The sequence below is a fragment of the Talaromyces atroroseus genome (genome assembly GCF_001907595.1).
Source record: "Talaromyces atroroseus strain IBT 11181 chromosome Unknown scaffold_16, whole genome shotgun sequence".
NCBI classification, from domain to species: Eukaryota; Fungi; Ascomycota; class Eurotiomycetes; order Eurotiales; family Trichocomaceae; genus Talaromyces; species Talaromyces atroroseus.
In genome coordinates, this window is record NW_017971448.1 from 490,981 (window position 1) to 502,826 (window position 11,846).

The 11,846-nt window shown below is 46.2% G+C and overlaps 5 protein-coding genes across 5 annotated transcripts, besides 4 other annotated features; 2 read left to right on the plus strand and 3 right to left on the minus strand.

Annotated features, from left to right (window-relative positions):
* The first annotated feature begins 494 nt into the window (after window positions 1-494).
* Window positions 495-542: a repeat region (Identified by RepeatMasker using a combination of RepBase library and repeat library created with RepeatScout).
* Window positions 543-548: 6 nt separating this feature from the next.
* Window positions 549-668: a repeat region (Identified by RepeatMasker using a combination of RepBase library and repeat library created with RepeatScout).
* Window positions 587-704: a repeat region (Identified by RepeatMasker using a combination of RepBase library and repeat library created with RepeatScout).
* Window positions 666-1,190: a repeat region (Identified by RepeatMasker using a combination of RepBase library and repeat library created with RepeatScout).
* A 421-nt stretch (window positions 1,191-1,611) lies between these two features.
* Window positions 1,612-2,907, plus strand: UA08_08923 (hypothetical protein; the record flags this gene model as incomplete). The annotated part of the gene is made up of 1 exon (XM_020263817.1): window positions 1,612-2,907. The coding sequence occupies one exon, from the start codon at window positions 1,612-1,614 to the stop codon at window positions 2,905-2,907; it is 1,296 nt and encodes a 431-aa protein (XP_020115958.1).
* A 299-nt stretch (window positions 2,908-3,206) lies between these two features.
* Window positions 3,207-4,622, minus strand: UA08_08924 (hypothetical protein; the record flags this gene model as incomplete). The annotated part of the gene is made up of 1 exon (XM_020263818.1): window positions 3,207-4,622. The coding sequence occupies one exon, from the start codon at window positions 4,620-4,622 to the stop codon at window positions 3,207-3,209; it is 1,416 nt and encodes a 471-aa protein (XP_020115957.1).
* Window positions 4,623-4,991: 369 nt separating this feature from the next.
* On the minus strand, window positions 4,992-6,335 carry UA08_08925 (hypothetical protein; the record flags this gene model as incomplete). Its single annotated transcript, XM_020263819.1, has 2 exons — window positions 4,992-5,982; window positions 6,055-6,335. The coding sequence occupies 2 exons, from the start codon at window positions 6,333-6,335 to the stop codon at window positions 4,992-4,994; spliced, it is 1,272 nt and encodes a 423-aa protein (XP_020115960.1).
* A 410-nt stretch (window positions 6,336-6,745) lies between these two features.
* Window positions 6,746-8,362, minus strand: UA08_08926 (hypothetical protein; the record flags this gene model as incomplete). The annotated part of the gene is made up of 5 exons (XM_020263820.1): window positions 6,746-7,799; window positions 7,869-7,996; window positions 8,046-8,062; window positions 8,130-8,192; window positions 8,260-8,362. 5 exons carry the CDS (start codon window positions 8,360-8,362, stop codon window positions 6,746-6,748), a joined length of 1,365 nt encoding a protein of 454 aa, XP_020115959.1.
* Window positions 8,363-10,895: 2,533 nt separating this feature from the next.
* UA08_08927 (hypothetical protein) lies at window positions 10,896-11,816 on the plus strand (the record flags this gene model as incomplete). Its single annotated transcript, XM_020263821.1, has 3 exons — window positions 10,896-11,311; window positions 11,469-11,585; window positions 11,645-11,816. The coding sequence occupies 3 exons, from the start codon at window positions 10,896-10,898 to the stop codon at window positions 11,814-11,816; spliced, it is 705 nt and encodes a 234-aa protein (XP_020115952.1).
* Between the last annotated feature and the right edge of the window lie 30 nt (window positions 11,817-11,846).

Consider the following 11,846-nt stretch of genomic DNA (forward strand, 5'->3'; position numbering starts at 1 on the left):
GCCTATATACCGTTTGGCTGAGAAGGAGTTTTCGCGAACAAGTGAGTTGCTACCTCAAAGATAATATCCTCCACATTGATATGCCTGAGGGAGGAAGGGAAGTATTTCTTGAGATACACAATCTAGAGAATTTCAAGCGTGCTACTCAAGAGGTTCGGCTTGAATTGGGCGTTCCTTCTGGGAGCGCTCCGCAGGAAAGCATGTCAAAAAAAAAAATGACATCGCAGAGCCACGGATATCTATAAAGAAAGAATACCAACAGACAGGCAGGAAGAAGGGCAAAGGGGACAAATTCAACCTATCACTGTTATTGAGAAATCCTTTCACTAAATGGACACGGAGCCACTCAGAACTAGATGGGGAGGGGCATTCCACATAACGTTGCATGTATTGCCAGTTGTCCAAGTAAAATAGTATGAGACTATTTACTTCCGACAGCGTATGACCTCAGCTTACTTGTCTCGGAACAAAAAGAAGAAACCATCATGCAAGGTGTTAACGTATTTCCCGGGTAAACGGCGCACCCGGGTAAAACGGCGCACATAGCCACGGCTCTGTTGGCTCTGTTACCCTAATCCTAGAGGTTCGGATAATCCTTTATTCCATCGTGCATTAGTTCCGTAGGGACTAATATGATCCATTGGCTGTGACGTTCTGATTCTCTGACAACTTGAAGCCCTAAAACACCTTATAATACATATATATTAAACTAGCAGGCTGCCTCCATTAAAAAGCTTCTTAATATATTTAATTTAGACTCTTCTTTACTATTAACTTAAACACTGAATTAACTAATCAAGGGCTCCTTAACGATAATGCATAATATTATGATCTATATAAGTCTCTTAATTAACTATAAAAGCGCTAAAGTCAACATTTAAGAGCCTTATTAAATAATGGTATTTTAATAGTTTCTAAGAGTAGAGAGCTTGCGCAGGCATTTAATCAAGTTAATGGCCCCCCTTCAGCCAGGCAATCAGAATAAGACTTCGCAGGCATATTAGCGCGCACCCCTTAGGTGCAGCAGATGCTAGTAACTAGGTTATAAACATAATACATGCCCTAATCCTCCTAGCTAGTAAAATCTATATTTATTTGGTTTTATATACAATTTGTATGGGTTCAAAAAATAATGTGGGTCCTAAGTGCGCCGTTTACCCGGGTGCGCCGTTTACCCGGGAAATACGTTACTCGAGACTTACGGCCGAAACCTCAGCCCTAAGAGTAAAAGCTGGCCTTAGCGCTTATATACACGTGTGTATCTGAGCAGGTAACTATACTTAGTGCAATTTGATCGTGCCTCGTAAGACACCTCAGCCTCACCCGAATTTCTCAGTCGAGAAGTTTGAGTTTGAGGTCGGAGTTAGGGCATTTGGTTGATGTAACTTTCCACTTGCCATTGTCGACCATCGTTTTCGCTAGAGGTGGGGCCGACGAGGCGGCATACCGAAACATGGCGAAGTCCCGATGCCGTATACAGACTATACGACGTAAAAACATGGATCGATGGGTCTATATATATCAAGGACTGGTTGTCCTTGCCAGCACTTCTTACATCATGCAATAGTTCACATCATTTTGACCATTCCACAACACTCCTAATAAGCAGCCATGGCGAACGAAACCTTTCAGCTGGCCTTTCCTGATCTCCCCGTCCCGACTCCCACCAGAATATCTTACGGCATCTCTTTCGCCGAATCCTGCGCAAAACACGTGACGGAGACCTTCCACAAGTCTGCCGCCTATGTGATTGCTTCAGCGAGTCTTTCCAGGCAAACGCCCTATCTCAGCCAACTTGAACAGGCCCTGGGTAGCAACCATGCCGGCACTTGGATTGGCCTCCGTCCACACACCTTCTGGGATGATCTCGTGCCCATAATCAACGACATTCGTGAGAAGAAGGCGGACATCATCATCAGTCTCGGCGGTTCCTCCATTGCAGATGGTGCCAAAGCCATTACATACGCACTCGCCAACAATGTCCAAACCGTCGAGGAAATGCGCGCCATTGTTAAGCCCACTCCTGAAGACCTTGCTCGCACAATCAAGGTTTTAGAACGCGATGGCGTTGGAAACGCACCTACAGCGCCATTGATCTTCATTCCCACCTCTCTCTCTGGGGCTGAATACTCCAAATTCGCCGGCGGTACCAACGCAGTAACACGCCAAAAGGATCAGCTCACGCACCCTGGAATGTACGCCTCGCTTGTCATTCTCGACCCTCAGCTGACAGTGACAACTCCATTCAACGTCTGGATTCAGTCTGGTGTCCGGGCCATTGATCACTGTTGTGAATCCGTGTGCAGCTCAAACGCGCAGCCCGCCGTCGATATCTCAGCTGAAAAGGGACTGAGGCTGCTTATCCCGGGATTGTTGAAAACTATTGAAGATCCACAAAACTTAGAAGCTCGCCTAAACACTCAACTTGGCGCGCGTTTGGCTATGACTATGCTGAATGTCAATCCTATGGTGATGATGGGGGCCTCACACGGCATCGGTCATCAGTTGGGACCTCTTGGTGTAGGACATGGGCATACCAGTTGCATCCTGCTACCGGCAGTCATGAAGTATAATGCTTCAAACGCTTCTTTGGCGAAGAATGATGTTCTCGCACAACAGGCGAAGCTGAAGGAGGTCCTCCTCGCAGAAGACAGCATTGCATCAGTATTGCGGGAAGCAAAGATAGACATTGAAACCTGTGATGTTGGAGACGTTCTCCGCGCTATTTTCAACAAGCTGGGCATGCCAGCTACGTTGAAAGAGGTGGGCGTTGGCAGGGACAAATTCGACACCCTGGCAAAAAATAGTTTGAACGACCCATTTGCGCCTACGAATCCGGTGCCATTGTTGAAGAATGATTATGACAAGGTAATGGAGATTCTCGAATTGGTGGCAGGCGATGCATAGAATGATGAGAGTTGAAGTATGATCTTCTTCTACTCTCTACTTATTTTATAGACCGCTTTATAGAACGCTATAACTCAATGGACTTTTCAATGATATATTCGATGCACAATCCCTCAGTGTACAGTAATCTATTCGACCCAAAAAGGCCTACCATGTGAAGGCAAACCACCTATTCTGATCAGGGGGCAGGTGGATTGTACGTAAAATCTGCGCACCGTTTATACGTAAGTATTAGGTCAATTGATGTATAGGCCCCTTCGTACTACCGAAGTAATGCATCTGTGCATAGAAGAGACAGCTCAGTTTACAAGAGTCCGTTCGTCCTTTTCCGCAAGCTTTCTCTGCACGAAATCATCAAGTTCGTCCCTCTCTTCAACAGTGAGCAAATTAAATCTATCATCCAAGTCCCCATGCCCGAAGAACCGACGGTCAATCTTTGCCCAATACAACATATCAAAGGCCCAGCTTCTCCTCACCGCATAACACACCCAAAAATCACCGCTCTGCCAGCTTTCCAGCATATGCTGTGAGAGGCGATCATCATCCGTCAGAATACCTCGTGTGATTAAATCCTGCTCACGTTTCTGTAGCTCTGCAAGGAATACTGGAAATCGTTTCTCATACTCCTTTGTCCACTCATCTAGACCTTCATTCCAGTACTCCGGGCGCTCCAGAAGTAGCCAAAAGGGCGGACTATATACAAACTCTGCCGGAGCAGCATAAGTAAACTCCCAATCAATCACCCCAACAGCCTTGAAGCCGTGTTCCGAATCCGCTAGTACATTTGCTGGTCGAAAATCGTCACAGATGAGCTTAAACGGCCCATAGTCATGAGAGCACAGCCGGTTTTCCCGCGCCAGTTTCCGGAATAAGCATCTGGCAATATATTTGCGTCTGCAGTCTTGCGCGGACTCAATTGCATCATTGCGCTGTACTGACAGATGAGTCATGTGCATTTCTGCAAGGGCCAAAAAGTACGCTGAAGCGGTGTTGAAGGTAGTCTGTGGTAGCAGATGAGGTGGGAAATCACCTAGTTGAACAAGTTCATTCATGTTTATAGTTAGGGGACGATGAGTAACTGTCCATTCGTCGTCATAATCGTCATCTTCTCGGTTTGTGATGGAACCTATCTTGGCAAATGATTTCTTGGCCAACTGGAGTAGGACATCCGCCATATTGCTATACACTAACCGAAGTCGATTCTCGTGTATATTAGGATCCAGGATACACCGTTCGTCATCTTGAAGGCCCGGGGTGTTCAGAGCATCAACAAGATCAGAATCATTCTCAATGTATTCCATGACGATGAATGGGCCGAGCTTCGCTGGACTGTCATCAGCCATGCCATGATGCAGAACATGTGGGATGCGTATGCTGGTATGTCGCTCGATAAATTTCATAACTGACACCTCTCGCTGAACCTTCTCCTCAGCAAACATAGAAACTCCAGGAATAGGAAAGCGTACAATGGCTGAACCACCATCGACGAACTTCATGCGGAACATCAGATTGAATGACCCTTTCTGTGGATTAAATAGTTCTTCTGGTGAGCCACCTCTATGTTGGATGATGGCACGCCCGACTTCTCGGAAAATCTCCTCGTTGAAAAGATTGTCTCTCCAGTTATAAGCTATATTGTCACTTCTTTCCCACGCAAGATCGTCAAACATCATGCGCTGCTCTGTAGCAATTGGATTGCCGTGATTAGACTGCATTGTGATATCGTGTCGTTTGTGACGAGGAAACCCGGTGAACGTAAGTAAGCCAATTGAAGTAAACAGACTTAGTCAATCTACTGGTGCAGCGCTAAGGCCCTAGGCAGATACGGCGCTGAGATGGCTTCTGATTGGTCTGCTGGTATGTAAATGTATACTTCATGCTCCTAAATGCAAAATTGCTCCGTGATTGATTGAGATACGGTCCTTTTATGTATCATAGCCGACGAGGATCGACACTTTATTTATACTCTGTGAGGCAAACAGTCTACCTTATAGTCGTGGCGGCATATCGAATGAAGCGGACAACGGAAGTAGACTATCTCTTCCATAACCACTACCGATTAATACCCAAGTTCGAGACCGCAATCAGAGTAGCCAACTCCGGTGCTTGCGCCAGTCCTGTCTCGTCCCTTCTCTCAAGTCATCCACATTGAGTAAATCTACGCCCTCACGCACCAACACATGCCACACATGATTACGCAAGCCTCGCGGCCAGGAAGGCGTGCCCCAGTAACGAACCTTGAGACCGCGAGAATGGGCATTCTCAATCTGCGAGCGAATCTTGATCAGTTGGTCTTCCGAGAAACGGTTTCGATGAAGACCGCCGATTGTCTTCCCGAAGTTCACCGAGGCATAATAGCTATTCGAAAAGTCGTATTCGATTGATAGCTGATCCTGGTCAGACGTTGGCGACGTCAATGCCAGTTTATCCAAGGGTGCATCGTAGAAAATGTCACGGTAGCTGTCATTTGTTATCACTTGGTGTATGGGTGCGTTACCGGAGGCAACAATAGTGATAGGTCTTTCGTTAATGGCTGTTCCATTATAAAAAGTCAAGTAGCCTGCCTCGCGTAAAGGCTGTAACTGGTACATCACGTAGGGCCATAGCTCGTCACCGTCCGTTTTGAAGTCAATCAGTAGAATCAATGTCTGAGTGGGGTCTGCAGCAAAGACTCCAGCTAACGGGGTGGTAGGCTCAAAATCGTCCGGCAAGTCTAAAATATGAGAATTGCGCTGATGGAGAATATCTAAGAGGGGATTGAGGTATAGTGATCGCAGAGTCGCCCGGCGGTTCAGGACAAACGGATTGTGGCCAACCAGAAGATCCTGGTCGGACAGCCAGATGTCCGCCTCAACACCCATGCAACCAGCTTGAAGAGCTGAGTGCAGAGGGACGTCTCGCCAATAATCATTGTGAGAATGACATCTGCTGACGGGAATCCCGCGTGTGTCTCTCTGCGAGATGGCGGACAGACGACTATTGGGGAGCAGCCACGCATCAAGCCGGTCGTCGAAATCGTCAGGGAAAAGAGTGAAGAGGCAACCCAAAGAAATCGAAACGATATTCAACAGGCCCCTAGACCCAGAGAAAAAGTCAGGCAGTTATCAGGGGAAAAAGCACGACAAAGCCACTTGTCTGGGAGCTCACAGTAGTATCACAAACCCCCAGAATGGGCGTCGGATATATCGGCATAATATCGCTCTCGGCGTTAAAGGGTGAGCATTGCAATGCGCATGTCGGCAATTCGTTAAAGTAGAAGCATAAGAAGCCCATCGAAACAATAATGATCGTTGCGCCACATTTCGACGCTCATACGAGCCATGCAAAGGCGGTGGCGACTCGGAAGTAGCAAGACGATACTCATCGTCGAGAACTACAAGAGGGACATCATCCTCGGAGGGTATATAAGTCGTTTCAGAGGGGCTCATCTTGACATTTCATTCCAGCATCATCATTACAAATGAAAGAAATGAAAGACAACTCTCCTTGATGGACGCTCAAGATTGGACGACGCTTTGATCGCCGAGGTCGTTCGCGTCTAACCGGAAGTGGCTGACCTCGGCTTTTCGGGTTTTATTACTGTATATGGTATAACCAAGAGCTTGTTCTCTGTGAGCCTTCTGATTGGCTCAGCTGGAACTATATATGACTCAAGGTAAGATTTCAGGTCAGAATAAGGGTATTCACATTTATATTCAGCGTTATATACATATAGATACTTAGGGAGTATGTACAAGCCAACAAATCGGCATTGCCTAGGTACGCAAGTACTGCATGAATGAGATGACTCGTAGTCCAAAAGTAGTGTGCATAGAAGTATTTTTCTGCGAATAGTTACTCAAGCGCAGACAGGCTCACTGGAGCCAGAAGCGGCGCAGTAAAGCGAGGAACCATCCTGGACACAGACATCACCGGAAGGGCAAGACTGAATTACCCATGCACCGTTGTCGCAAATACCGAAGCTGCTACCAGTGCAGCGGTATTCGCCACTATTAGAGCAGGAAGCTCCGGCGACAGGGCAGGTGCTGCTTGTGGATGTTGGGGCGGTGCTGGTTGTTGTGGATGAGGATGTGGTGGTGGTGGAAGTGGTAGTGGGAGCAGTAGTGGTGATCAAAGTAGTAGAAGTAGATGTGCTGCTGCTCGTGGTGCTAGTGCTCGATGTAACGACGGTGGAAGTCGTAGGTGAAGGAGTGGACGTGCCGGTAGGCAAATAGGCATATACTGAAGAAATGAAACCGGTGTTCTCCCAGGCTTGACTTGCATCCCAGACCATGATACCGCCAAACGAGGTGTAGTTGTTATCGATGACATAGTCGATGACTTCGCCGATAGTAGCAGGTGGTTCATAGCCGCCTCCAGCCCCCGTGTTGCCAGGGACTCCCATCATGACTCTGACATTAGGGTTCAAAGAGACGGTCTTGGCCCAGTTGTCCCAAGTGTCGAAGTTGAAGTTCCATTGGGTTTCAGAACCTGCTGTGAAGCTTGAGATTCCACAGCCGTTGTTGTAGAATTGAATCCAAATGGCGTCAAAGTAGACAGTGCCAGCAAGCATTGGACCATCGGCTTCATCTGGATAGACACATTGTGGAGCGGCAGTTAGATAGTACGTCTTGGATGTATCAGTTTCGTAAAGGCTGCGCAACTGATTGGCGTAAGTGGGCATGTTGCTCATTTCAAGGTTCTCAAAGTCAAAGTCGAATCCATCAACGACTGCTGTTCCAAAGGGGCGAAGTACAGAGCTGTTGTCAGAAACAGGTCCGAAGACTTCCCACACAAGATTGGCAAATTCCGTTGCTTCAGCCTCGCTGGTGAATCCACCTTCGGTGTATGTGCCACCTCCAGTAGACAGAAGAATAGTCTTTCCAAGACCCTGGCAAGTAACAATATCTTCGCTATATTCGTCCAGATAGCATTAGCATCTCTAAATTTGTAGTGACAATCCTTACGATGAAACAACTCACGCAATTTGCGGGCAATCAAGCAGCTCAGTCCCGTCAAAGGTAGTGCAGTTGTTGCCTGCGTTGGCGAAGTTGGTTTCAGGATAGCCGCCCAGGCCGTTGTACATAGTAATGAAGGAGAGTATGTAAACCTGCGTTATGATTAGTTTACCTCCAATGCGTCTCAGAAAGCGATCATACATCGACCTCATCGGCGCCTGCAGAAACGAAGTTGATTAGCTTTACGTATGCTTCTCGTAATTACGGTAAAGTAAACAAACGTACTTTCACAATAGTAGCTCAAGCGCTCTTGGTGGCCAGTACCAAGAGTATTGACGGAGTTTTGGCCTAAAACATTCAGTTAGTGCTCGCTTCTAAACATGTATCTGGGCCACTCATATGAGAGAGTATTTACCCCAGTAGACAGCAACGTTGTTAACAGCATCCAAGTTGAGACCGGCTTGAACACTTGTAAAAGCTGCTGCAAAAGCAGCGAGATAAGGAACGCATTTCATCATCTTGAAGGAAAGTGTTTTGTCTAGCTACAAGCTAGAAGTGATAGAAAAGGAGTGTGTGTGTGTGTAGAGAAGTAAACCAGTACTTTCTGGAAGCTAGCTAAGGAGTGACAATCACCAGAAAACCCCTACTGTAGAAAAAAAAGAAAAAAAGGAAGGAAGGTATGTTTGAGTAGGGTAAGAGGCATCTTATATAGACCGAATTCCTAGACTTTTGAAGCACGTTGTATAACACGTTGTATAGAAGAGGGTTACACTGTGCACATGGCCCTTCATTCACAAGACCCTCGGAATGTTTTGAGGGAACTTGGAAGTTACTATAGCATGAGAGATATGGGACTCTATCTAGGGCTACAAGGGTCAACTAGATGCGATATAGCATGTCAAGAGCAAGTAATCAAGTCTATCGATATTGAAGAGTGTCTTGGGTGTCATGAATGTAACACTCTACGATAGACTGCTCGATATACTCCAGCACCACCTAGGTAGAAAGCCGATGCGGTTCTGTGATGTGAATAATCTGCAAACTACCTAGTACGAGGGCTAGGAGGTCATACAGGCACTTTAGTGCGAACGCCACAAGCCACAAATTGCTACCCCAGCTTCATATAGACATTCCTCAATGCGAGTGGATATGCTGTAAGGGGGCTGTCAAACAGTGCTGAATTTTATGGTGAACTGGCGGTTCGGAGAGTAAGCGCAATAAACAAAATATGAGTTTCTTATAAAATAGAGGAGATGCACAGGCTATTTAACAGCTTCATATCCAGCGGTAACAAAAGGGCTGAAAATGAGACTGCATGGCTCTTCGGGAGATCCCCAAGGCACTGATTAACCATTAATCTCTCTTGAGTTAAAAGTCTCCCCTGAGATAGATAACGATAGTCTAATTTGTTGGCTATTGGGGTATAGGCATTGGCTAGTGCCTTAGAGAAACGTCACTGTTGCATTGCTCTTGTAACCTCCATCAAGCCCTAACTCCCGCTAGGCCCACTCCTTACAACTTACTACTGGGAGTGCCTGGTCTTTTCTGTAAATGTATATTATCTAACCAACTATTGTAGTAGATTATAATGCAGAGTTTTAGCTATTCACAAATCTTACATTTGAGTTAATGACCTCCGGGCTAGTCCTCTCGCGAATGTGACACTGTGAGCATGACTGCAAACATGACCTAGGCGTGTGATGTGGTACATTGAAGGGTTGTATCTAACAAAACACCTGATTAAAAAAAAAGCGACATATAACAGAGACTTCAGCCCATGTTTACAAAGTAGAAATGCATGAGATAAAAGGTCATTTGGCAGCCTATCTGGTAATCTAATGTATGGCATCGTGACTGCTTTTTAGTGTCACCCGCTTCTATCTTGGCTAATAGCCTAATGCAGGGGTGCGTCTCGAGTTGTTGGGGGCTTGTCCTTGAATTAATTAGACTTCTTCTGACATTCTATTATTATTTAAGTGCTACGCTACTACCACCTTTTATTCGTGAATCTGCAAGTAGGTGCGCGACGGCATCTACGCGTAGCACAAATCCAACAGACCATAGTCTTTATGTCTACTGTGGTAAAAAAATGAAGAAGACACTACAATAACTTCGTTTAAATTATCCACATATTGCTCGATAGATTTGTCTCTAAAGTCGCACATTAGGGTATTGGCGCCAGTCAACTCACATCAACTGCAAAGATGCTCGGGTTAGAATTAGCCCCCATACGTATGTTCCTTGTCCACGATAAGCATGTCTTGTTCAAGAAAGGAAATTTTATGTAAACGTGTTTATTGTTCTTAGGTATACGAGCGCGTACCTAGGTATTCCAGATAGATTCTTGAAATAAAGCTGCATCTCCGCACGTTATATATTTGATCCTCCACCTAGGTACGTATAATCCCACGTACATACACGGATGTACGCACAAGTTACATTTTTCTTGGCAACCCATTTCCCAGGTTATCTTTAATAATCAACGAAGGCACAGCGCCTGGGCATTTCATGATGTACGTACCTAGGTAATAGTTAGGGTTAGTATTGGTAATAACCCTAATTTGGCCCACAGTAAGCTGACCGCGCAGATCTCGATTCAAGTAAGCTTATGCACAGCAAATCATCTATTGCCATTTCTCGATAAACCTGGTCAATGTTGGGATGATATAGAGCTCTTTTACGATGCATTATTGGAGGATAGCCACTTGCCTGCACATTACTGGCTCTGCATAGTGAGTGGAAAGATTCAGTCGTAGATATATATAACAATCGACCTGGAGTATTGAATAGTAAGGAGTCAGGAGACTTATTCAGAGACATTTAGGCCAATTGGGTGAGACCAGTTCCCATGTTAGGAGTGGATTGCATGCTGAACGTATTGAACTTGAAAAGAGAAAAACAGTAATTATCCACTGTCAAGTCCATTTGTAATCATGAATTTTTGGGAGGTAATACGATAATAGAATATAAAAACCCAGGGAATGCCCCCCCCAGGGGGCTCGTCCAAGACAATATCAAATTCCTCATCAAAACAGAAACTCATCATTAACCATGTCTCCTACCGTCGTTCTCATCACTGGTGCCAACCGTGGCCTGGGAAAAGGGATCCTTGAACTATACCTCAGGAAACCCAACCACATCGTGATAGGCGCAAACCGTGATCCCAGCCACCCAACATCCACGTCTCTGAAAGACCTACCTAAGGCAGAAGGAACCACGCTGCACGTCATAAAGATCGATGCAACGTCTCCCACGGACCCGGAGGCTGCTGTGAAGGAGCTAGCTTCTGCCAAGGGGATTAAGCATATCGATATTCTGATTGCGAATGCGGGTATCGCTACCCACTGGCCAAAAGTACTGGAAGTTACAATTGAGGATATCCAAAAGCATTTCGATGTCAATGTCTATGGGTTTATTAGTCTGTACAAGGCTTTTAGGCCTCTGCTCAAGGAGGCTAAGGAGCCTAAGTGGGTGACTATAGGGTCAAGCGCGGCGTTCTTGAGGGTAGGTTCTCTGATGTTTCATGATATATTGTTGTTCTTGTTCGCTGACTTTGACCTAAGTGAGCCTGCCATAGTCGGCGTAGTGAAAAATGCTAAGCTTTCGTCTTCTTTGTTTTAACAGCAATTATCTCCCTAAGCAAAACGCCGCGTACGCCCCTAGCAAAGTGGTCCAGCACTGGTACACCAAAGCCATCTCTGCGGAAGACCCTTGGCTGAACGCGTTTCCGGTCGATCCTGGGTGAGTTGTGAGTTCCTAGCAAGCTGTAACGCATGTGCATGTCTAACCTGTTTCATCAGTTGGGTGCAGACAGAACTCGGTAATCGAGGAGCCCATGCTTTCGGGGTTGACAAGGCCGCTGTCACAGTAGAGGACAGTGCCGCCGGGGTGGTCAAGGTCATCGATGCCTCGACTCGGGAGACGCACAGTGGAAAACTGTTCCACTTCGAAGGGGGTGAATTGGCTTGGTAATGTTGAGGTGACAATGTCGATTAAAGCGAC